This window comes from Nelusetta ayraudi, unplaced genomic scaffold, assembly GCF_046127955.1.
Source record: "Nelusetta ayraudi isolate G7.1 ecotype Tasmania unplaced genomic scaffold, CSIRO-AGI_Nayr_v1 ptg000002l, whole genome shotgun sequence".
Classification (NCBI taxonomy): Eukaryota; Metazoa; Chordata; class Actinopteri; order Tetraodontiformes; family Monacanthidae; genus Nelusetta; species Nelusetta ayraudi.
Window position 1 is genome coordinate 8189757 of NW_027466052.1, and position 24146 is coordinate 8213902.

General features: G+C 42.4%; 5 protein-coding genes across 9 annotated transcripts in view; 3 read left to right on the forward strand and 2 right to left on the reverse strand.

Moving 5' to 3' along the window:
* Positions 1 to 3708, forward strand: part of syt7b (synaptotagmin VIIb) — an 82560-nt gene extending 78852 nt beyond the window's left edge. For both annotated transcript variants that reach the window (XM_076021649.1, XM_076021658.1), the window contains one exon: positions 646 to 3708. In XM_076021649.1, coding sequence (XP_075877764.1) covers positions 646 to 750 — 105 coding nt within the window. In that variant the 3' untranslated portion in view covers positions 751 to 3708. The remainder of the gene's footprint in view (positions 1 to 645) is intronic.
* Positions 3709 to 6645: 2937 nt separating this feature from the next.
* On the reverse strand, positions 6646 to 9700 carry sdhaf2 (succinate dehydrogenase complex assembly factor 2). The gene is made up of 4 exons (XM_076021754.1): positions 9542 to 9700; positions 8502 to 8725; positions 8239 to 8348; positions 6646 to 7432 (listed from the first exon to the last, which is right to left on the reverse strand). The coding sequence occupies exons 1-4, from the start codon at positions 9566 to 9568 to the stop codon at positions 7302 to 7304; spliced, it is 492 nt and encodes a 163-aa protein (XP_075877869.1). The 5' UTR covers positions 9569 to 9700; the 3' UTR covers positions 6646 to 7301.
* A 138-nt stretch (positions 9701 to 9838) lies between these two features.
* On the forward strand, positions 9839 to 13281 carry LOC142885350 (cleavage and polyadenylation specificity factor subunit 7-like). Of its 2 annotated transcripts, none has more exons than XM_076021742.1 (9): positions 9839 to 10446; positions 10631 to 10849; positions 11100 to 11203; positions 11291 to 11367; positions 11533 to 11854; positions 12018 to 12112; positions 12365 to 12509; positions 12601 to 12817; positions 12977 to 13281. In XM_076021742.1, the coding sequence occupies exons 1-8, from the start codon at positions 10366 to 10368 to the stop codon at positions 12809 to 12811; spliced, it is 1254 nt and encodes a 417-aa protein (XP_075877857.1). In that variant the 5' UTR covers positions 9839 to 10365; the 3' UTR covers positions 12812 to 12817; positions 12977 to 13281. The 2 variants fall into 2 exon arrangements, with proteins under 2 accessions (XP_075877857.1, XP_075877849.1); XM_076021734.1 differs by having other exon boundaries at positions 9853 to 10446; positions 11291 to 11436.
* Positions 13282 to 13800: 519 nt separating this feature from the next.
* On the reverse strand, positions 13801 to 15160 carry polr2l (RNA polymerase II, I and III subunit L). Its single transcript, XM_076021768.1, has 3 exons — positions 15021 to 15160; positions 14526 to 14630; positions 13801 to 14076 (listed from the first exon to the last, which is right to left on the reverse strand). Exons 2-3 carry the CDS (start codon positions 14618 to 14620, stop codon positions 13968 to 13970), a joined length of 204 nt encoding a protein of 67 aa, XP_075877883.1. The 5' UTR covers positions 14621 to 14630; positions 15021 to 15160; the 3' UTR covers positions 13801 to 13967.
* Positions 15161 to 19128: 3968 nt separating this feature from the next.
* The window catches only part of dagla (diacylglycerol lipase, alpha), a 31362-nt gene continuing 26344 nt past the window's right edge, over positions 19129 to 24146 (forward strand). Inside the window, exon 1 of one of the 3 annotated variants that reach the window (XM_076021712.1) lies at positions 19129 to 19234. The gene's annotated coding sequence lies outside the window, so the exon portion shown is untranslated. Of the gene's footprint in view, positions 19235 to 19769; positions 20812 to 24146 lie in introns of those variants that run through there. The other 2 variants (XM_076021703.1, XM_076021721.1) reach the window with 2 other exon arrangements.

Below are 24146 nucleotides of genomic sequence, written 5' to 3' on the forward strand. Positions count from 1 at the left end.
ATAGTATAATGTTCACAATAATGGTCGTTTAATGTTAATGACCAAAACAAAATCCTAACATATCACTGCTCAGCTCAGCCGTAACCATGGCAACGGCAGTTATTGAAGGCCAGACTGTTTGCACATGATTTACACTCATCTACAGTCGTGGGTCAGATGCTAACTAGTGGACGCTATACGTATCACCCTCCCTCACTATACATGCTAGTTATGACAATGTTCTATATAAAGCTAGCTTGGGACTGGTTGGAGAATGGTGGGGGAGCGGGGGGAGCCTCATTTATTTTTGACAAACAGTCACACAGTGATCTGGAGAATTACAGTTTGATCCTCCTTAGTGTCAGCATTAGCTTTTCTCCGTGTATTTCAGCCGGGAAAATCTTCCTCTAAACGGCACCTTTTTTGTCCCCTGGATTTGTGTTAATATGCGATTAAAGTGTTCGACTGCATTGTGAGCACAGTGCCAGACCTAAGACTCTCGGCTACGCCGTGTTTCTTTCCTCTCTCAACAGATTTTTTTTTCCCTGTTTTTTCTTCTTTTTTTTTTTTTCTTTTTTTTTTTGGAGTGTGAAGGGTAGCTTTTAATAAACAGCATCAATCTTTATGACGTTCCGAGTGTTTCATCTGACTCCGTCTTTCCCGCAGATCTATCTTTCATGGAAGAGTGGCCCTGCAGAAGTAAAGCACTGGAAAGACATGATGGGGCGTCCTCGCAATGCCGTGTCCCAGTGGCACGCTCTCAAGGCCTGAAGGAAGCCAGCGACCAGCCTGCTCACCGTGTCTTCTTTCGGTTTGGTTGTTTTGGGAAGGGGGGGGGGGTTCTTTTCCTTTCCTATCCCAGTCTCGGAATTCAGCGTCGGCCTGTCAGCCGCTGCCCTCGGCGCATGGCCGCTAACCTGGAGCCGCGGACGTGGGCTGCAGATAAAGCCTGTCATCTCTTTGTTCTCAGGCCTCTTTGATACTTCCTGCCCTCAGTCCTTGGGACGCCATTTTTAAATTTCACCCGTGTCAGCCTCTGATTCCCACTTTACTCTCCTCTCATCCCTTTGTCTGAACTCTGAAATGTCTTTGATGTCTTAACCCACTTCCTCTTTGTGCCCTTATGAGAATTGCTGGTACACACACACACACACACACACACACACAGACACACACACAAACACACACACACACATATATATTATTTATTTTCCTCGACACTCTTCATTCTTTTCTGGTCCACGTTAAACATTCCCAGCATTCAAGATGACAGCGGCGCCTCCTGCCCTCTATTAATAAAGAATGACCAATCAAAAAGAATTATAAGATTGATCTTGATATCCTAACTGTTCCTGGTGACAAAAACTTGGACTGTGCTCACACATGCTGCCGAGTGTGATGGGTTGCTGACCTGTGCGAACTCTTCTCTGCCCTCCGTCGGTATTAAGAGTGGGAAATTTGTCCCTCCGTCTCTCCACCCGAGTCCTTTTCCTCCTCGACCCACCGTCCTCATCTCTCTTTACACTGTCTGTTAATCCAACTCCGACCAGTAGGAGAGTGATCGACTGCCCTCCACGTTAAATTACCCCGGAATTGGACTCTGATGCCCTAACTCGTGTTTTTCCCTTCCTCACCCGTTCCTGTGGCACTACTGTAACAATCCTCCTTTGGCTGGAACCCTTTTGTCGTCTGTGTGTGCTGTGGGTGATGTGCTGTAATCCCAACTGAAGATCTTGAAAAAAATAAAATAAATAAAAAATAAAACAACGGACATTAACAAGGACGTTTTAAAATGGTCCGAATAGGGCAAGTGTAAAAAAAAAAAAAATTTTAAAAGGTAAATGAATAAATATGTTGTTAATTTGTCGGAAAAGAAAAGTGGGGGGGACTGAAAAATAGAGTGAGGTGATTATTGTGGTGATTTATTTTTTGGGATTTTGAAACTGAATTTAGAGAATCAGCCTGTTGTTACAGACAGAGAAAATAAGCAAAAAGCCAGCTTCTATGTGCGTATGTGTGTGAGAGAGTGAGAGAGAAGGGAAAAAGAGAGAGTATGTTTGTGTGTGTGTGTGTGTGTGTGTGTTACCTGCATAAGTTGTGGGGAGGTCACTCAGGTTAGACAGACATTCTTTTGAACATTCTGTTCTAATGTTTTAATGTTTGATGTCATCATTTTCATTCGTTAGGCCAAATTCATCTGTCAGCTGACAGACAATCGATTAACGATCAAATTGAAAAAGAAAATCATTAAAATGTGTGTTTGTTTTTTTTAATGAAATAACATCCACCAGCTCACTTGTTTTATACTTCTCTCTTCAAATAATTTCTGCTGTTATATGTTATCAAGTTATGGGGTGAACAACATGGACTTCAGCCAGCTGATGCCTCCCAAGCAAGGAAGATGCACCAGGAGTTTGTTTGTTAAGCAGTGCAGTGCCACCAGTTGATAACCACAGTGCAGCGACTCCTAAAAACACCTTATCTTTTTCAGCTTTGTGACCTTTCACATGAAATTTTATAAGAAATCTGCGAACCAAACTGTTTCATTTTCACTCGTCAGTCTTCCAGCTGTTAGCGTCACTAGCTATGACCTCCCCCCAATATAGACGAGAGCTGATTGGATGAATGAGTTAACAAATGAAAGTAATAATATCTGGGGAAAAATGTCTTGACATTCCACTGTTTGTTTTTGTGTACTGTGTGTGTGTGTGTGTGTATGTGTGTCTGTGGGTGTGCGCACACGCACGTGCTAGCCTGTGTTCCTCTTTGTTCACTTTTATGTTCCTATAAGTTCCTGTTTGCGTGCGTGTATGTCTGCATGCATGTGTGCGTATTTGTGCGTTGTTTAAACTTATTTCGTGCGACTGTGTTTGCTCCAAGTCCCACCGTGAGTGTGCGTCTAAGTGTGTGTACATAATCTGCACTGAGTTCTGTTCTGCCACTTTAATACAGAGCATTGTTTACTGTTTTTATTCTGTACGAAACACTCCTGATGTACAAAGAAATGTTTGTTCTCTTCATTTTCTAAAACAAACAAACAAAAAAAAAAGAAGGTGTCACTAATTTCAGAACCGGCCGCACTCGTTGACAGCAGAGCTGGACCAAGCCTCTCTTTTTCGCAGTGTTCTTTTCCTCATGTGTGATTATTATGAAGTTATAAATCGAGGAGGGAACTCGTTAACAAGGTTAACAAGTGAAGGTCATTGGTGGAATCTCAAGGGCAAAGCTTCAAATTAGCAACGAAACTGGCTTGTAGTTCAGACAGAAGCAGCTACTCAGTATTTATTTATTTATTTATTTATTTATTTATCTATTATTTTTCCCCAGTCCCTCTCATGTGGTCCAAAAAAAAAACAAAAGGAAGGTTGGCACCTCAGCGGCATATCTGGCGTGGGCCCAATAACAGCCCCATCGCGCACACATGCTCTCTGGCACCAAGTGTCGTTGTGTGCCTTACAAACGCGGCCACGCCCGCCCGGCTCCCCACCACGTGCGCTCCCTCCTCCAGGTGTCACGGAGAAGGTGAGATGGGAGATAATCATCCCCTCCTTTGCATCACATTTAGCTACATCTCAGGTCAGAGCAGAGCCACGGAGCGTCCCCAAAAATAGCCGGGGACAAGCTCGCTCATCTGTCTGTCCTGATGGTCCCGACGAGCCGGGAGGCGGCATTTATTCTGCACGCTGCTGACAAGGCATCACATTCCAAAGGCTTGGTTGAAGCCTTCGAAGACGACAAAAAAAAAAAAAAAAAAAGGATAATAATAAAATCTGTGCAATTTATCTTTTTGAACAGTCAGGGGTTGGTAATTTTAGTTGTGTGAAATATAGAGCTAAATTTGTCTTTCTACACTCGTCACTTGCCAAAATGCCATGTGGTGGTAGAGTAGACAAGCTCACGTGTCAGACCAATAGGGCATTTTCATGGGGAACCTGCTTGAGACAAAGAGAGGTTAACCAGCAGCATTTTCATTTTGAATACTGTACAAATGTTTGTGAAGTGTCCTGTATGTAAAGACGACAAGCTGTATTTACTTGGGTTGTTGATATCTGTGTGTCCTTGGTATCACTCAGCCTCCCTCTTTCACGCCCTTATCTCTTTGTAGTTACACATCTGTGGGGTGCACAATATGAAATATCTACCATTTATTTTTTTGGAACTCTGTACAGTGTACATAGAAATATAAATGTGTATATAAAAACAAAAAATACTTCTGGTTTTGTTATAAATTCTGTCAGAACCTTGTTTGGATTATTTCTCGGAAAGTCTACGTGAATCCAGATGTGGAGAGAGAGCCATGAAGAGGCCACAGTCTAATGTTCAAATATCAACATTACAGATTCTGCAACTGCTTTAGAAAAACTATACAAAACTTTGCCTAAACAGAGTCTATATATATATAAAAGATCACACAGCTACTCTGAGACAATTAAGTTTCTGCAACACAATGTCTCTAATGGGACATTTTAGTGAAATAAAATTTGTTTTCTCTGAAATATTGAGTGAAATTCATCAACCTTAACTTTAAACAGTATCAACTCTGCTATCAAATCAAGTGTCTCCTGAATTAGTGATCGCAATAACAAATCAAAAAAGGAAGAAAGATCTCCTTTTTGATTTTTACTAGATTTATATTAAAACTATGTTTAAAAATTCTCTAAAATTCTATAAAAAAAAACAAAAAAAACCTTTAATGTTTACAATTGTGTTTAAGTACGGGCAATGGTTTCTCTGGTACATGAGGAGTACAAGGAGTGGCGGAACCATCACATGAAGACATCTAAAAGTAAACAAAAACTTTGCTCCTTAAAATGACCTGTGTGTTGTAATTTACTAGACAGAAAATACACACAATCACCTTGCAACCAGTTTTCCATTTGGTTGTAGTGTCGATACAGTTGCTCAAATTTAGCCTCTTTTTAGAGGCAGTGTTCCTCATTTATAAAATTCTGGCTCCAGCAAGACATATTTCACTGTGCTCCTCACCCGAGTTGAGCGCTCAAGAACAAAAACCAAAACAGCGAGAATGTAACATGGAAAAGCCGAATTTCATTTGCCAATTAATCCAACTGGCTCAAAGTTAAACCCTGCCGAAGAAGTATCCGTTTCTGAGCAAAATCAGTTCCAACTGCTGAGGAGTCCTCATTACAGAAGACATGATGAAGGCCTGGGAATCTGCTGCTGCTGCTGCTGCTAGTGGTGGTGGTGGTGGTGGTGTTGGAGGAGGAGAAGATGAGGAGGAGGAGGAAGAAGAAGAAGATATGACAACACGAGAGTGAAATTCCAGGGGAGCAGAGAGCGACGGCGGAGCTGAGGATGAAGCGGAGAGCTGTCACGACACAGGAAGCGGCAGTGGAGGATGACAGGAGCACTGGGCTACAGATAGGCTCAGTGGGTGTGCGTGGGCATCTGATGAATGCACACTCCAAAGAGGCCCTCGGAGCGGCAGAGACGAGGATTCCGCTCCTCCCCACTTCCAAGAGGAATCTACAGGTAGTGGCGTCTTCTGTTTCTTGGAGGAGAGCGGCCGTGACGGGCAGGCGAGGAGATTGGCTTTGAAAAGGCGCCGAGCAGAGCAGGATTCCGTCACAGCTGCCGTTTGAGCGCTGTTGTTTTCAAACACTGACTTTATCCGTTAAGCTCGACACAGGAAGGAGAGCAGGCATCCAGCTGTGTTACTCTTTCGCAGCATTTCGCAGCCGCAGCACCGGGGCAAATGTTTCAATTTTAACAGTCGTTCATTTTTAATTGCATTTCAGGAATTAATTATTCAGCGGTGTGCATGGTGATTCTGGGGAGGATTGGGATGGAATGGAATGGAAGGGGAATGCAAAAATAAAATGCTACCACAAAAAAACAGCTGTCTGGAGTCGTGATCTTTGGTCTTGGAGGGCATGGTGAAGTTTATGAGTTTTGTGGTTAAAGTATGAGAAAATGCAATCTGGAGCACAGCGCTCGATAAAGTAGGTGCACTATTTTTCAAAAGGAATTATTCATAACTGAGGATGTCAAAACAGGATTATTTAGGGCACAAAATACATAATTTTGATCAGCAAGTCATATGCGTGTGGATGTGTATGATGGGGGCGTAGTAAAAGATTCATTATGGTTTTGTTTTTTTTTTTGTTCTATTTCTGAGGCACATTCTTCGGGGGGTAAAATAAAAACTTCAACACCTTCAGGAGCACAGTGGGAATATAAGAACTGAGGGCTGGTGGTCTCCACGCACGTCTCTTTCCAAATGGTGGGAGGGTGGGAGGGCCGATGAAGAAGCATCTCTTCCGTGGGATTGTGCAACACCCTGGCAATGAATTCCGTAGGCGTTATGAGGGTTTTGTGAAGGCTGCTGTTCACACTTTAAGATTCTGTGCACATCCTCTGGCCAGAGGGCACCTCCCCCCTAATCTCAACAAATGGTTCGGCTGGACTGACAGGAGGCAGTCCGTTGTATATGCATACACAATGTCAGCAGTGGCTTAACTAAAACGCATCGCTGGCACAAGACTCATAAAATTCCAATACCTACTTATTTGGTGACGTGTGATTTTTCATTGATTTAGCAGCTGTGAGTCTAACTGTTAATACTTTATATTTTTATATTGTTTCTGTCATTAAAATATTAATATGGCTTCATTGCTGACCCATTTCTTGAAAGATCATTGGTCGTTCGGATCACCCATGTTTACTGTTATGCCGCCATCTGGTGACCATAAGATGACACTGCAAGTGGTGCAAGTTTTATTACATAACACCGTTTAAAATGTCATACACAGAAGGTGGAACTTAACCCGTCGGTGTCTAAATAGGAATTGAACACACAATACTTGCACTATAAACAAGATCACTTAATGTACATGACCTGCACAAAAGAATCAGTGAAACAATAATGACTGACCAAGCTGCACGATTATGCGAGTCAGAGAAACAACTTCCCTTTTTGTCATTTTTTTTTTAGAGCCGCTTGCTATTTCAACATGCAGAGATTATTATTTCAATTTTGTAATCACAAACCCATAAATCCAGCAGCCCGAGTAGAGATTAATCACTTCCACATTATGGTGTCATATTACAATTTCCATGACTCCATGAGTCTTTCACCAGGAGCCACACATTTATTACAACCGGCTTATATGACAAGGAGACTAAAAGAAGAAGTATGTTTCACTGTGTAACAACATTATTTAAATATTTTGAACACTCTGCTGCAAATGGCCAGAGGAGCACAGCTGCTGTTTTTCTTTTGTTGCCAGTTATGACACTGGCATTTCCTCCAAGGCATCTGGTATTAACAAGTCTTTGTGGGGGAAAATGACCGGGGCTTCTCATTGGCTCTCCTTATCCAGGTACTCCAAGTTGGGGGCATCTAACCTCTGTTCATGGTCGCGGTTCTTTGTGAACTCTATCAGCATTTCTATGACCTCTCCTTGGTAGACTTCAGGAGTGGGTTGAGCTTCTGTGAGGAAAAACAACAATAACAAAGAAAAAAAATGCAGACAAGGAGTTAACATTGGCTATTGTGTATTAGGAATACAAATAGGAAACTGTGTGTGATTGACACTTTCACTTTCAGGATCATTCTAAAGAACAGATCAAGTGCATGACCTTGGGAATTATCTGTTTACTAATTTCTGAATAGAAACCATCTCAATGTGCAACCTGGTAAGGATCTTTGATTCAGCATAATTAGAGGCCCTGGAGCAGCTTTCTGTTTGTTTTATGGAGTGAGGCAGCCAATTGGGTGGGCCAACCGATGCTGCTCTCAAAAGCTTTCCAGGATGTTCTGGGACAAAAACAGACTCATAATTGAATCAAAGGGCGCTGTAGGTCAGACTAGAGTGAATGAGTCCTCGAGGTGAATTGAGGGCCAAAAGTAAATGGAGAAAAGAATGAGGAGAGAAATTAGCTGCTGGCCAGAACTGGGATTTGATCATTTCAGCATTAATGGCCACACATAATTGGAGGTTAACAGGCTCTTTTTAATTACTGTTCCCCTGGAGAATTTTAAATTGAACTTTCTTTGGGACTTTAAATTAATTTAGATGGTACAAAAGAAACCCCAATTGAACAGGAAATTGGTAACAGAGCTATTCATAAGTGAATAGCTTGGTATCTTATTTAATTATCCCTAGTTAAATAAGTTCACTTTGAACACTGACAAGACTACTGCCAGACTTCTGTAATGTGTAGCACTGCCCTCAATGACAAAAAATATATATATACAAAAATCATATGATAGAAATAACACAGCAACCCCCTCACCTGTGGCCCAGTAGTAGATGTCCCAGTCATTGCTGGGTTCATTGATCAGTCTGTCGTACTGCAGCAGCTGGCTCTCACTCATTGTGTTCAGGTATCGCTTTGCAAAAAGGCTGCAAGATAAAGTGCAAAAATCACACAGTGTTACTCAAAATTTAACGTCTGTCACACTATATTTTTACACCAGAAGCCTGCACTTGTCAGACTTTGTGTAATAAAAAGAAAGTCAAACGACCAACAGCAATCAGAGAAATACATTAAACAACCTGAGCAAAATGCAGTTCTCCAACATGCCCCTCTTGCGACTCTCATACAGCAGGCGCCGCCTCTTGATGTCAATTGGCTCGCCGAGCTTTTCCTCCCATGGCGGCAGTGGGATTTCAATCAGGTCGCCTCTGGTGTCGTCTGGAGCATCTCCACGGTAACCACGTGACGATACCATGCCTGTAAAAGCCGGCCTCCATGCTGCCCGACACAGCCCAGTCACCAGCTGAGAGGCATCAAACACACACAAAACAGATTTATTTGTTTATCATAAACATATAAGGAAATCAGAAATGTCCATAATTCTCTTCGCTATCACAGCTGAGTCTCACAATTTGGTACACTGACCTGTCTTTCCATTTCTTTTTAATTGCAAATGCATAAGCTTCTATTCAACAGTCTTTTAATGGTGGTTGAGGACATTCTGATAGAACAATCACACAATTATTAAACCCACCGTCCTTAGTCTAAATGTAGCTATAATAACTCAGTAGGCAAGCTACTGTCATTAACAGACTAACGGACAAGTTGATGGTGTTGTTACTGTTGTATTCAATCACAACACACGCGCACGCAGACACACACACACACACACACACACACACACACACACACACACACACACACACACACAAATTCTGGTGCTCATGTTCAGCACCGTTTCCATAATATTTTTGTCAGCTCACGGTCTGAAGATTTAGTGAAAGGTTAAACTACTTAAAAAGTAAACAAGTCTAGTCAAACTCAGAGACAGAGGCAAAAGGGACTTGCATAATATCGCACGTTGTCCTGTTGTACAACTGTCTGCTGCTGCTGACAGTTCTACAACTGATTTCCTGTAATAGTTAATAACGCTGATATCTACCCCACTGAGATTAGATAACCATAACGTACAATCAATGCGAACTAATGAAAGAAATCGTTGGATGTTTTGTATTTCCTTGGTTATTAGCTATTGCGTTTAATGTAAGTGTTTTGGCGTTGTAGCGTTTAAAATCAAGCAAGGAAATAAAGGCAAGTATCACAAGACTGTTTCACTTACTCTTTTGGTAGCAACAGCGGAAAACATGCTATCTTTCTATCCAGAGACGTAGGGACAGTTAGAGGTGGGCTACTTTTCCGTCCTTGTGCCTCTGCTGTTGCGTGAAGGTCCGACACAAGACAGCGAAATTACACAAGCAGGTTTTACGTCACACAAGCACACGGAAAGGTAACGAGTGGCGACCGGAAATACGGAGACTCAAACCGGATGCAGTGCCACATGCTAGGTTATCCCTTACGTTTACATTATCACATTGATTTTCGCCTTATAACCAGATACAAATCATCCAACTAGAAAACGCAAACGTGTTAGCATTGTCCTCAAATTGTGTTTATTTATTTGACTTGTTTCCTTCTCCTGTCACCCCCAGAGCATCAGCGAACTTTTGTCTATTAAATGACTTGGTCGTGCCCAGAAGCCATAGGAACCATTGTTCTCAGCAGTCATCGACAGCCGGAAAACTATCTTTGACGCACTACAATGTGGAATTTTAGCCTCATTAGCATTAGGAGAGAAAGATGGTTGTTCACCCCTTAAAGTCTGCACGTTTGATAATTAAATATTGTTTGTGGTATAATTTTGCCGCATTCTCGGGTCTTCCTTATTTATAATCTCGAGTGGGCATATATTTTCATTTTGCACTGTCTATCTTGGGCTAGCTCACGTTAGCACATAACGGCACTCATAAACAAGTCCCTAGCACCAAAAACAATAAAACGGGGCAACAAAGTTAATGCAATCCTCGTGTGCTCGTGGGGTGCCCCAATGTGGTACTTCTAAAAGAAGCGACTCTTCCTTCACCCGAGTCGTCACCAACCTACGGAATGGCAGCAACGGGACCAAAAGCTCTCAAACAGGACGTGGATGATGTTGATATTTACACTGACCTCAGTCACAACGATGATGTGAGTCTGGAGTTTTCACGCATCTTGTTATTGCACCTTACATCAACATGCACGTCACTGTCAGGTTCTATGGCTTTAATTGAGTTTGGTGAAATATTAATATCAGAAATCACTTTTAATGTCCGGCAGTGTTTCGTTTATTGATGTTCTACAAAATGATGACGTGGTGATTTGTCTCCTTTAGGAGTTGGCGAATGAACTTTTTGACGCTGTTCTATCTGGATCTATGGATGAGAGCAAGAAAGCAATTACTGAAGTGGTGCCTTCTAAAGTGACACCCATTAAGGCTGCACCCACTAAACTGACTCAATCCAAAGAGAAGGCAGAGCCGTGTGTGGCGAAGAAAAATACAAGTGGAAACTCAGCCAGAAAACTGTCAATATATGTAGGAAACTTTCCTTGGGTGAGCATCGTTGTCTGTGTCAGTACAGTTTACCATCATTGCTTATTCTGATGCTGTTGTGTGACTTTGCAGACAACACATGATTCAAATAACACATGAGCACTTGAAGCTTGCTTTCACCATACAACAGCGGCAAAAACATGTAAAAGCTGGATTGCTCAAGTACATTTTGGTTAGTCAACCTGATCCTCTTTTTTGCGGTGTTTTCATAGAAGTCTTCTTTTTCTCTTGTCATCTTTTCAATCTTAAGTGGGTTTCTGATCTGGACCTCATTTTCATGGCGCAACAGCTGGGTGTGAAGGATGTCACAGATGTCAAATTTGCAGAAAACAAAGTTAACGGCCAGTCAAGAGGGTGAGTGGTTTAAAGGTTAGGACAATATTGAAATATTGACCTTAACTGGAATGCTATAATATGTGTCCTGTCTGCTTTGTTATCCAGCTATGCTGAAATGACAGTATCATCACAGGAGTCTTTGAAGACGTTGTTGGATAAAATACCAGAGTGCAAACTCAATGGTGAAAATTTAAACTGTCGTTTTGCCACACACCATAACCTTTCAGTGTTTGAGGATGTAGCAAAATTGCGTAAGAGCACCACCTTTTTTTTTTTTTTTTAATTTTACCATAAATTTGATTTACATTGAATTTCAATTCATCAAAAACTGTTTGTTTCTCTTTTAGGTATGCCCCTGCGTGTTCAGAGCAAGGATTCTAAAGAATCAGAATCTTCAGGGGGGCCCTCGTTTTTTTCTCCGGAACCTGTCCCTCCTCCGGCCCCATTACCTTCTCCGTTTCCCCCACTGCCCAACCCTTTCCTTGCTCAACCACCTCCTCACCTCTTTCCACATTTCCCACCAAACATCCCACCACCTCCTCTCCCGCCACCTTTGTTCCCTCCTCCTCCTATTCACAGTCCCTGCCAGCCATCAGGTCTTCATTTAAATCCACCGACGGTTTCAGCTGGAAATGGTGGACAAAGCAGTGAACCTTACAACCAAGCATTGTGAGAAAATGGGCTATTTTTTTTTTTTTTATGACTATCAAAGTCGTACAAGAGAAAAAAAGTCAAGTAACAAACTGTAATACGTCTGAATCAATAGATTATGTATCTGTGATGTTTTTTGTTCAATTGTGCATGACACAAGACACATTATTTATTTTTTCAGACAAATACCTGAAACTGATTTTGAGGAGCTAATGAATAGGAATAAAGCCGTTGCCAGCACTGCCATCACCAAAGCTGTGTCTGGAGCAACAGCTGGTACGTACAACAAAACCAACCTGAAATCTTGTGTCATGTTGGGAAAACACTGATTCTGACCATAGACTCATATATTTATGAGGAATAATTGTTTGATTTTTTTTTTGCTCTTTGCCATCATGACTTGAGAGTCTGACTTTTAACTTGATTGTCACGTGACGTCAGCAAACTGCTGAGTTTGGTGACAGAATGCTATTGAAATTCTAAACCAAGCATGTTCATTACATCATATTTTGGCACTTGCTGATGCAGGAAACGTGCAAACGGCCATGGAAACCCTCTTAGCTGCCATTGCCATTATCAAGCAGTCAAGGGTGTATCAAGATGAGCGCTGCCAGGCCCTGGTCACCTCACTCAAAGACTGCTTAGTCTCCATCAATGGAAACAACAGTCTCAGGTTTGCAGGGAGCACAAGAACTATCCATCCTATTGTTACAGTGCAAAGTGTAATTTACTTAAGCAAAAAAAATCACACCATTTTTTTCCAGGAGTGAAAGCCGTTCCAGGGATGAAGAGAGGGACAGAGGTCGTGACAGAGAGCGAAGACGAGATCGAGATCGTGACAGAGAAGACTCTTGTGTTTGGGAAGGTGCAGGAACATCTCGAAGACGCAGAGACCGGTCTTGGAGTGGCGACAGGGAGCGGGACCGGGACCGGGACCGGGACAGGCACAGATACCACAGAGACCGATACCACTAATCCCTGGTAACTGGTAACCTCTCTAAATATCAAGCCCATCAGAATACTAAGACTATATATATATTTTCATATACTGTGTATATATAGATATATAAACACACATATATGGAAATAAACTAAGTCTGCTGTTTCTCTTTTAATTTCAATTATTCTGTTTCTCCCCAGACCAGTGGAGCGTTTTAAAGGTAAAAACTGAGTGAAGATGGGACTTTTTATCTCTTCTCCAAGTTGGATAAAAAAAAAAAAAAAGTGGAGGAATCTAAAGTGGAACTGGTTGGTCAAAACTCCAAGTGTACTTTCTTTTCAATTGTTTGTACATATTGAGATTGTCACCCACTACCATAAAGTTGTATGTTTGTTGCTGGAACACAAAAACTTGCATGTGTGGAAATGCTTCGAAATGATTTATGTAGTATTTTGTTTATCGCTTTCTTTTGTACAAAAACACAAAGTAAAAACATTCCAGAGAATCCAAATGTTCTAATTTGTCTCTTTAGTTGCTGAGGCTTAGACCCGTACTTCTTATATAGGACTGCTTTCACATGGTTTTTATGTAGGAAAGAAGCAATGGTATTGACCTTATTCTTCATTTAAATGCAGTTAACATTTTTTTCTGAGTTGTTGAGATTTAAGATAAGGTTGTTAAACACAATTCATGTTTTTTTGCGTTCAAGAAGTTGATTTCTAGAATTTTATGTTTATAAGATTAATGATGATTGCAGAAAGATTTTGTAGCTACGTTGCACCGAGTCAATGACAAATTCCCTGTTTGGGACAATCCATTTTCTTATATTTCTACAGCTCCAGTAACAGCTGCTGCATAATACTTGCTATTACTCTGATTAAAAAATACATCCAATTGACAACTTGATTAGAAGGGTATGTTGAAAGATGGATGGTATAACTGATCACTGCCTTACCAACCACATTTAGGTGCTACTTTGTGGTGGAGAAACTCATGAATCATCTCAACCAGTAATACAAATAACTCATTTCACAGGTTTATTTACAAAACAAAATGCATCACCATTCTGTGCACAAAGTCAAGATTAATGTAAAAAAAAAAAAAAAAAAAAAAAAAGAAGAATCTTGTCTAGGTGTCACACATCGCTATAGTATAAATCTGTCCCTGAGTAACAAATTATCCTTGTGGAAATCATTTCTCCAGCGGCGCGTAATTCAAAAGTTTTTCAATAAGATCCACATGAGACAGCAGCATCCTCCGACAACAGTATCTCTTCAGGCCGAGGGCATCAAGGGCATCACTAGGAAAGGAAGGCAGACAATAATGTAAGTTCTAATGCATTATATCAGAATAGTGGATAAAGAATACATGGACATCACTGTGGAATTGATGGACTGCTTCATTCCATTACTGCATTCAATTTTGCATTAAGAAAACTTAACTCTAAATAAAGCAATTGAAAAATAACATCCTTTCAGTGTAAAAGGCTATTAGGTTTTGATGTGTGGGACCTGTATGATTTTACTCATTCTTTGTCCAGCAACATATGATGAGAACATTCCTGTAACTCAATAACTACTCAAACCTCAGACCTCAAAGATCAGTCCGAGATTTTAAATTTTCCATTTTTAAAATAATCGCATAAAAAGGATTTTCATCAAAATCATGGGTTAAAATGATTGTTGTTGCGTGTTACAGTTTACTGCAACTTGCAACAATTGAGAAAAAAAAAAAAAAAAAGCTTCTTACCCCTCAGTGTACTCAGCTTGAAGAAGACCGAGGTAAGCCTCCCACTTGTTCCCCACGATCTTCCCGCAGGTGAAGCACCGGATGGGGATGATCATTGCTGGACACCTGAGACGACAGAGAAGCGTATTGTAGCAGTCGAACCAGTAAGATTTTGTCTTAACACTGCTAGCACGCTTAGCTAGCTGTTTACGTTTTACCAACAAAAAAACCGTACGTGGTATTTGTTACATTCTGGTCGCTTAAATATTTAAGTTCAACTCATTGTCACAAAGCCAAAATCGCTATGCTGATGACCCGGAGGTAGAGGGTTGATTGAAGTCGTAAAGAACGCAAACCATTGAGACAGTAGAACACGCGATTAGCATTACTGTAGCTAGAGTTTTAGCAAAACTAGCCACTCCTACCAAGGTTCCAAAAGTTCATAATATGAACCTTACGTAGGTAGAAAAAATCATGAAAGACCTTTAAAATATATATTTTTTGTTTTGCACTTACAATGTAGTTTAGAAAACACGAACGCTAAACAGGCAGCCTTCTGCTTAGCCTCTCGAGTCGACAGTGGGACTTCTTCTGTTTTTCTTTAGGGCAGCTCGACTCCTCAAATGATGCACTCCCGCCATCTTCTGGCTGTAAAAGGTATTTCAACTCACATTTCGCTCGCTCAATAGAATTTATATTATTTTATTCAGTCATCTTCTTCTCTGATATCTTTGTAGCTATCTCCAATATGCAGAACAAGTACAATATGCCTTCAATATTCAATTATAATTGGGTCAATTAAAAGTATTTATTTATATTAAAAAATATTTATTTATTTATTTATTTAAACTCTATTTTAAAAAGCAGATTTAGATTAGATTCTTCAATGGACCCAAACTCGCATCCATACCTGTAATTGCTGAAATACATACATACAAAACATCCAAGTATTTAGCATTAGATTCCGTTTGAGCGCTTGAATATTTTGCAATCATTAGTTAAAGAGACACTGATTCGGGCTGGTTCACTGACTTTAATAAAGTTTAGATTACACTCTATATATTTTTACACATGATAGTTGGGGGCAGAGGGGAGTGTGCATTAGGGAAATATGTTAGAAATATATCAAAAATATATCATAATTATCACAGTCGTCATGGACAACAAAACCTTCCCCATCATCATAAACCATAGCATATCAGTAACCTCCTCCTCCTCATCATCTTCATCATCTTCATCATCATCATCATCTTCATCATCATCATCATCATCATCATCATCATCAAATATAATATAATATAATTTAACCCGCTACAGCACATGTGCTAAATGAGGATTCCTACTTGAATTATTGCATTTATACGCTGTTGACTTTATGAAAATAGGGTTTTTCTCTTTTTTTCATACACTGTGTTGTACAATGTTAGGTGACATCGGTTTTTGGTGTTTGCAATATCTTTTGCATGTGTTTGGGGTGAACAGAGTATGTTTATATTTTTGGCCAGTGATGTGCATAAACTCGCATACACCCTTTTGACACAAAATAAAAAGAACAGTGATTTTCGGAATTCTTCGCTATTTTCCGAGGCAACGTGTCTCTGTGATTTACACATGAGTGGAAGCTTGCTATGAGTATGGGTAACAAAGTTGTGTTTGGTTGTGTTCTTTACAGTTAACTATACACGTTCATCTTCAACCCACTGTCATTGCATCAGTAGCCTATGCTATTTTACTTACTTATAACATTATTTTTTTTAATACAAGGATTTCTACTAAAGCCACACATGAAAAACAGAAAAAAACATCAAATGTTTGGCAGCTACCTATAAACCTAATGCTGCAACAGTGATGGCTGTTTTGCTACAACTATATCTACGGCAGGCAGAAAACGGATTAAGCATAGACGATGATGACAGATACTAGAGGTAACTCAGTTGTGACATTGACAGTAAAACAAAATTCTTGATCTACAAGTAAGTTGAAGCTATCTTTATCACATAATGGGCATTTCCAAGTCCCCAATGTGAAGATTTTAAGTGAAAGTGCAATGTTCTTCTTTGGAATGCAACTGCTTCTCTGTGTGACACCGGTACGCAAGAATTCTGTGTGGCTTTTGAGGAGGATGCAGAAATCCCTACAATGTGAACAAATCAAATGTCAAATTAAGGGAAATGTCTCACCGTGCATATTCCCAGTTATTTACAGCCTTTAAACTCTTTCAATTGCCTCCGTTTAAAAGTCATATTAAAGCAATAACACATTTGACTCATGATCTTCTTGCAGCATGAACCAAGTTCATTTTAAGTGCACAAATGCCCAAATGTTACACGTCTTTATCAACATTTGAGCAAACTGAATTTAAACAAAGTTAAGCCATTTCATAAGCTACCTTTATAGAAGATTGTTCATTTAAGCTCAAGAGTACAACAAGACTTTGTTTTTTCCTTAATTGATCGCTATAACTTGGGAATATTGAAGTAGTTTCATGCATATACTTATGCTCCATGTACAGCTTTTGAAAGTTTCGATTTACTACAAGTGAAAAAAGCCAAATGAAATCTCATAAAATGCACACTGACCCCACCCCCCCACCCCCTGTGTACCATCTTAGTCTGTGAACCCAGCAGCAGAGTTGTTGTTTGCCATCTACTAATAAATACATACATTTATAAGACTGATTTGGTTAATTCCTTCTCGCCAGTAGCAGCGCTCCCAACAATATGGCTCCTGCTGCAATGATGGCCCCACCGATGAGAAAAGGTTTCAGCTGCTCCAGAGAGTCTGTGCTGCCGGCCGCGGCCTCTTCACCCTCAGCAGCTGCCTCAGCTTCCGCTGCTCCGTCCTGGGGAGGAGGCTGCTCGGGCTCGGGAGTTGCAGGGGCAGGGTCGGCTTTGCGGGGCGCCGCCGGCTCCTTCTTCTCCGCTTTAGATGCGGCCTTGGGCGCTGAGGCCCCAGTCTTGCCTTTGGCTTCCATGGACACGCGGACAGGGATGTGGTCTGGCCGGAGGGAGTCAGAAGTGAGGTCAACTCCGTGCTGCTTAAAAAAATAAATAAAAAAATAAAAAAAATAAAAAAAAGGTGAGGTGGGGGGGGGGGGGGGGGGGGGCAGACACATACAGATTATCCCTCCAGGTAAGGTGGAGCCGTGTTATTGATGGATGTAGACTCTGAGATAAGTGCTCTTAAAGTCAGTAATTGCCTGCACTGCCGTCAAGTGTTCAGACGGCCTATTATGTGACCTTGGGAAAACAATGACATTGACTGGGACATACCGATGCAAGGGACGATAGGAAGTCCTTTATTTTGGTCACAGCTGCTGTGACATAATCTTCCGCGGAGAAAGAAGAAGGATTGTGTCACGGCTTCCTGTGCAAAGCTTTGCTGATTTGCTGCACTTTCACAATGGATCGAGATGGAATGGCACTGCAGCAGAGTCAGATCACTATTAATCTTACGAAATCTCTCTTCTGTTTCTGTGGAAAAAATTATCGCCTAATCCAGACGCGACAACATTTTGAGGGCACGATGAAGCTCTTCCCCTGTCTTGCCCTCCGCTCTTGGACTGTAAACTGCATGAGTCACAAGTGCTGTTAATGGAGGACAAGATGGAGGAGCTACAGAGGGTGCATAGCAATCAGTAGAGGTCCAAATGGAGAGAAAAATTACAAACTGGAGCACGGCACCGTAGACACAGTGCACATGAATCACAACAGCCGTCACGTTAAAATTTTTTGACTGGAAACGTCTTAACATCCCGTGGTTGGCTTCACGTCAGATTCAGGCGGAAGCGACTTGAGAGCAAAAGATTGGAGTTTACATACCACACCAGCAGCTTTGCAGGGAAATCAAGTGTAGCAGACTGACGCAATTTCTCTAAAATGAGAATTCCTCTGTATGGGAAGGCAAGAGGAGCGGAGAGATGGAGGACACTGAGAGCAGGAGGAGGGGATGGGTTGAGGAAGAGGAGGGGAGACTGGGATGTACCAGCTGTGCTGAAATAGGGGGGGTTTGATTCGCTGTATGATTTGCAAGCTTTTTGTTGAAAAAAGAAAGATTTTTAAGAGTGTCACAGTAGTTCTTAAAGATTATGATTTAATCTCTTTTTCAAGAAAAACTGTTTGTATAATAATGAAGTCTTTTGTGAAATTATATTTAAACTTAAAATTCCCAGGTCAAGAGCATCATTTAGGATACGTACGTGTGACTGTTCAAGATATAATAATAATAATAATAATAATAATAATAATAATAATAATAATAATAATAATAATAATAATAATAATAGTGACTGTATCAATGTTGCATGTTTGTTTCCCTTGTTTATTCCCTGTTCTTGTCGGATCCAATCTTGCTGTAATTTGCAGTCAACAGGCAGACAGCTTTGCTTCTATTTTCAGAGAGCTCCCGCCGGCCAAATAACCCCGAGCGCTCAGGTCACGCAGTCCTCTCGGCAGATTACGCGAAAGTGGGAACTCACGGGGACCGTCGCGATGAGCAATCTGGCGCAAACCCCTCACAGATTGGTGACATAGCTGTCGCTTGTCCGCCCGCATTTTTGACAGATGACACGGCATCTATTTTCATCCCGCGTTGACTTGCGTGACGTAGCTGCCGCAGGTGCACGCCCAGTAGGCCGACTTGCTACAAAGATGACCGGAACGGCAAGATAATCATCGGCGTGCGGGCGGCGGCGACGCCCCGACGCGTGAGTCGACGTAGGCACTGCAAGGGTGAGTCAGATTCACTAATCAGACGTGCCAAGAATATGTGGAACTTAATGGGTTTTGTTTTAAATAAAGCTTGGAAAATTTTAAATCGCCCCTTTCCAGCTTTTTATAACTGCTGGGCAGCAGTATCCCCCTCTGATTTGAGAACATTAAGGGTATTTGAGTCATTAAACCCACACACGGCTTGCTATACAACGAGGCCTACGAGCCCATATTATTTAATTATATAATTTATTCAAATGAATTCCTGTTTGTTCTTCACGCAGCGGCACACACACACACACACACACACACACACACACACACACACACACACACACACACACACACACACACTAAACAGACCGCTACCGTTGTTCGCTTAAACACACGGACTCTGGTAAATATTGAACTGCGCCTGCGCTCTGGCTCCGTTCAAGAGGCTAGGATAAAAACGGGGAAGCGTCCCACATTTTTTTTTTTATATATATATACCTCTTCCCATAGTGTTCAAAACAATAGTGCCTCCCGCTACGCTTAGTAACTAATGACCCGGGCAAGCAGAACCACGACCCGTGCAGATATGCCGTGCGTGTGCCTCCACCAGTGGGGAGCGGTGTCCTCTTTAAATAACACTGCTCTCTTTGATCCACTTGCTGAATCCCCGATGTTCACAAACCACTGGCGGCGCCCTTCCTCCGCAGGATCCTCTCCGGCGTGCCTCCGCTGAAGGGCTGCCGTTCATACCCGAGCCAGGTGTGCGTAAACACAACGCTCAGTGGGATTTGCGCAGCAGAACGCGGAAGGAAGGAAGGAGGGAGGGGAGGAAAGAAGGAGGGGATCCGCGTGCCCGTACGTATTTTGTGGGGGGAAAGTGTACGAGGTGGGCTCGGCCAGGATCCTGCTGCTGCTGCTGCTGCTGCTGGTAGTGGTGGAGGAGGAGGTGGTGTGGTGGGGAGGAACGTTCCCGCTGCTGATCTGCTAGCCGTTGCCGGGATTCGGGAGTTGTCCGGCCGACGGCACGCATTTTTCAAGCTACCGACGAAGGCACACGGGAAGGAAAGACTCGCGTGTTGTTCCCATTTGGCCGAGCCGCTGCGTTCCTCTGCGGGTAGGAGCCGCCGAGCCACAGAGCCTCCCCGGCGGAACGCGCCAGGACAACGAGCCGCAACTGTGCCACAGGCAGCCGGGGGACGTGTTGCGGTGAAGCGGCGCGCCGCCTGTGGATCTAAAGAAGAAAAATATCTGTATTTATGTATCACCGTGCAAGCGATTACGCCGTTTGATGGCATGTATCGGTTCCGCCTGCCAGTCCGACTGAGAACAGAGGAAGCCCATCCTCCAACCCCCCCCCCCCCCAACCAGCCTTTTGATGCCTGACGGTCCATTCATCTGCTGAGATGGCGTTGGAGCGATCGTAATTAACGGCTGGAGAGACGTTTGTGATTTCAACCTCCCCGCACCACCAGCAGCAGCACCACCACACACCCTGCTGAAAACCTCGGGCAAAGCGAGGTTGAGGCGGGTCGACAGTCGGGAGGAAATGGGAGAGCGAGCGGAACCGGTGCAGTGGGTCTTGGCAAGGCATCGTCAACATTCAGGTGAGCGCCAGTAGCCGGGTGACGAAGAGTTGACAGGCCGAGTCGCCTATGCTACCAGCCGGGCTGTCGGCTCGCCGCGGCGGCGTGGCAGAGTCAGCCGGCTCCGGTCCGTGATGTTTTTCCATCTTCATCTTCTGCTGATTTCGATTTTTTTTTTCTTTTTTTCTTTTTGCGTCACATATGCATCGTATACGGACACAGCCACAGTATCGAGGCCCACGCGAGCAGCTGCCCTGATTTATATAAGATTAGATCCAGCGCTGCCCTCTCCATTTAGACCTGTTGGAATCCCACAGTTTGACGCTGCTGCTCGCATTAGCAGGTCTGGGGTCTCACACGGAAAACCGGTGGTGGCCGCCTTGCAATGGGGACCGCACTGCTTGGCTCCCACATATGGATATGCATGGATGCATGCAGTACAATTTGTTACACAGACTCCCAGCCCCTCCCCTTCCCAAAGCTCTCCCTTTATTGCCTGGTTTTACAAAGCAAGAGAAAAAAAAACATAAGAACCAATAACAACATGTTAATGTTTGTCAACCATATACATTGACAAATATCCTGCAGCTACTTTTGGTTTTATGCTATGTCAACGTTAAGTGTTGCGCGAGTTCCTGCTGATGCAGTGTAATGTCAAGTCTCTCTGCTAGTTTGAAATGATAGCTCTCAATATAACTTTAATGACTCATTGTCATGGGAGAGACCAGTACCCGTAACTACACACACACACACACACACAGCACAACCCTTGAGAGAACACGCCTGTCCACTTTTGCTTGTCTACCCTCTGTGTTCCTTGCCCTTCTTTGATAGTAACTTCTCTGGCCTCCGTCGCACCGCTGTCATTTCAAACATTACGTTGAGCAGGCTTCTTATTGCCCAGGCCAGAGGTGCGGACGTTGTTGCGTCAAGTGTTTTTAAAAGCATGCCCTGTTCTGTGAAGATGGTGTAAGGCAGGCGACTGAAGTTATTGAGGTTTTTTTTATTTTATTTTTTTTTAACCAGGTCAGCCACACGTGACGTGTAAGTGGCAGTTGTGCTACTCCCCCTTTAGGATTAATCTTGGCAAGAGATGAGAAAACTGGAGAGAAAGGGCCACAGCTGTTGTCGAGTATTTATGGCATCTAAACCTCCAAGTAGACGGAAGATAAGACTATTTTGCGCGGTTGTTGGTTGCGGTCACCCTGATGGTCATTCTTGTAAAGTCAGACCACTGGCAAACACCTGCTGAGTGTGTGCCTGTGTTTTGTGTCACCCTTGAAAATGACTCCTATCCATCCAGGAGAGGATCTGATAATTCATCTACACAGCCAAGTGTTCCTAGATAGCTGCTGCTTAAAATTAAAGTCAAATTTGGATTGTTGTTGAAGATTTGTTTTATTTTTGTGGCAGAGAAAGTGTTTTTTAATTGATTTATTTAATTTTTGTGCATTTGTCGCTTTGCCTGAAGCTAAGCTAATTTGACATCAAATTTGAGAGTGCTTTATCGTTTTTTCTGCGCCTCTCGATTATTCTGACGGTCTCATAAAGTGTTTGCCAGTTAAATTCATCAAGTAACTACATTTTCCTATGCGCAGTCAAAGTGGTACAGTCCCAGTTATTCATTTATGCCCGAAATTGAAAGTTGGCGAACCAAATGTTCCCTAGTAGGCTCAACATAAAATGTATTGTGATTTTGGGTGCAAAGTATCATAGTTTCTCCAAGAGAGAACTGGGCACTGTGACTGGAAGAAAATGTCACACCTTGTTTTGTTTTTTTTTGTTTTTTTTTTCAAAGCATTCTTTCATGAACTGCCTCTTTTTTTAAAAAAAAATTGGCCATACTTCTCTCACGGTTTACTGTGTGTCTTACTTTCACAAGTTGCCATAACAATATTAGCACTTAACTGTGCAAACAAATAACTAGAGATGTAGTCTGTTCAACAAGTACGCTCGTAAAAAGATGAACAGCAATCCAACGATACAGTTGGGGAAGTGGACAAACGGGAAACACCAACCAGTGTTAAGTCTTTTGTTGTCGTCTCATGACACGGCAGCAAAATAAATTTGTGAGTGCTGTCACCGCAGAATTTGTGACCAACCTCTTCCCCACCTTCACTTTTCACATCTATTTATTCAACTCGGATTCCATTACTTAGCAAAACGCTTTGTAAATGTAGCTGCACTTCAGTGAATGGGGAAAATGAAAGTGTGTCAGCTGTAACAAGTGTTTGCACAGGGATGCTTCAACCACCGTGGATTCCACGGAAGGTGCGTATAGTCTGTGTTCCAAAGCATTGTGTCCGACATTCTCCTTGTGCCAAGGAGGTCTAAGGTTGACTGAATAACTGGGCGAGACATTGGTGCAGCAGTGCTGATGTTTGGCTTCGTTCTTGGTGTGGGAAGCAATGAACCCACGGTGAAAAACATCACAAGTCAAGAAAAAAACTGCAAAGGATGTCTCAAAAAATATTGGAAAAAAAAATCTCCCTGTAAATGTGTGCGCATATCTGTTGATAAACAACACCGTTGACAGCGTGCCGTTCCCGGAAATAATCTGAAAGCGTTATAAAAAAAATAAAAAAAATAGTGTTATTTATTTAGAGGGTTCCAACATGAATAAGCTTCCACTGACCGATAAGCTTCTGCGTGTTTCTCATGTTCAAGACACAGATTTGATGTTCCGCCACAAAGAGGTTTAGATGAAAGATGTTGTGTTGTCGAGTCGACCCTATAAGCAGCAAGGCTGAGACTTGAAAGCAGTGCCGCACATTCAGCACACTGCTAAAAACCTGCAGAATTGTATCTCACATAGCCCCCACACCACCGCCACTACCACCATTTAACCGAACGCAGGTCCTTCCGTCAGACATGTTGGCGAAACACATATGTTGCGATCGCAGTACACACAGAAAAATACCATTGACGAACACACACACACACACACACACACACACACTATTGCACGCAGTCAGTGGTTCACATACTATCACATCCACCGAAAAGAAGAGAAAATGTAGTGGGAAGAGGTGAAAGGGATTGAGTGGGTGGCGGTAGGAGAAAAAGATGGAGAAAGAGGCAGAGGGAGAGTAGGAGTGAGTGGCACATGGCTTTCAGTCTAAAAAAAGACGAGCATCATGAAACCAAAACCACAATCTATATTAGCGGGATGCGAAGGAGGAGGGGGACAGGAGAGGGGAAAGGCTCTGGGAGGGAAACGCAGGTTTCCTGCACCATTTAAAAAAAAAAAAAAAAAAAAAAAAAAATGCTGCCGATGCAACCGGCGCCCGCTTTCAAGCTCATAAGCGTCCTCTAAAATATGAATAGTGGATGAGGGTGTGGGAAGAGGGAGAGGC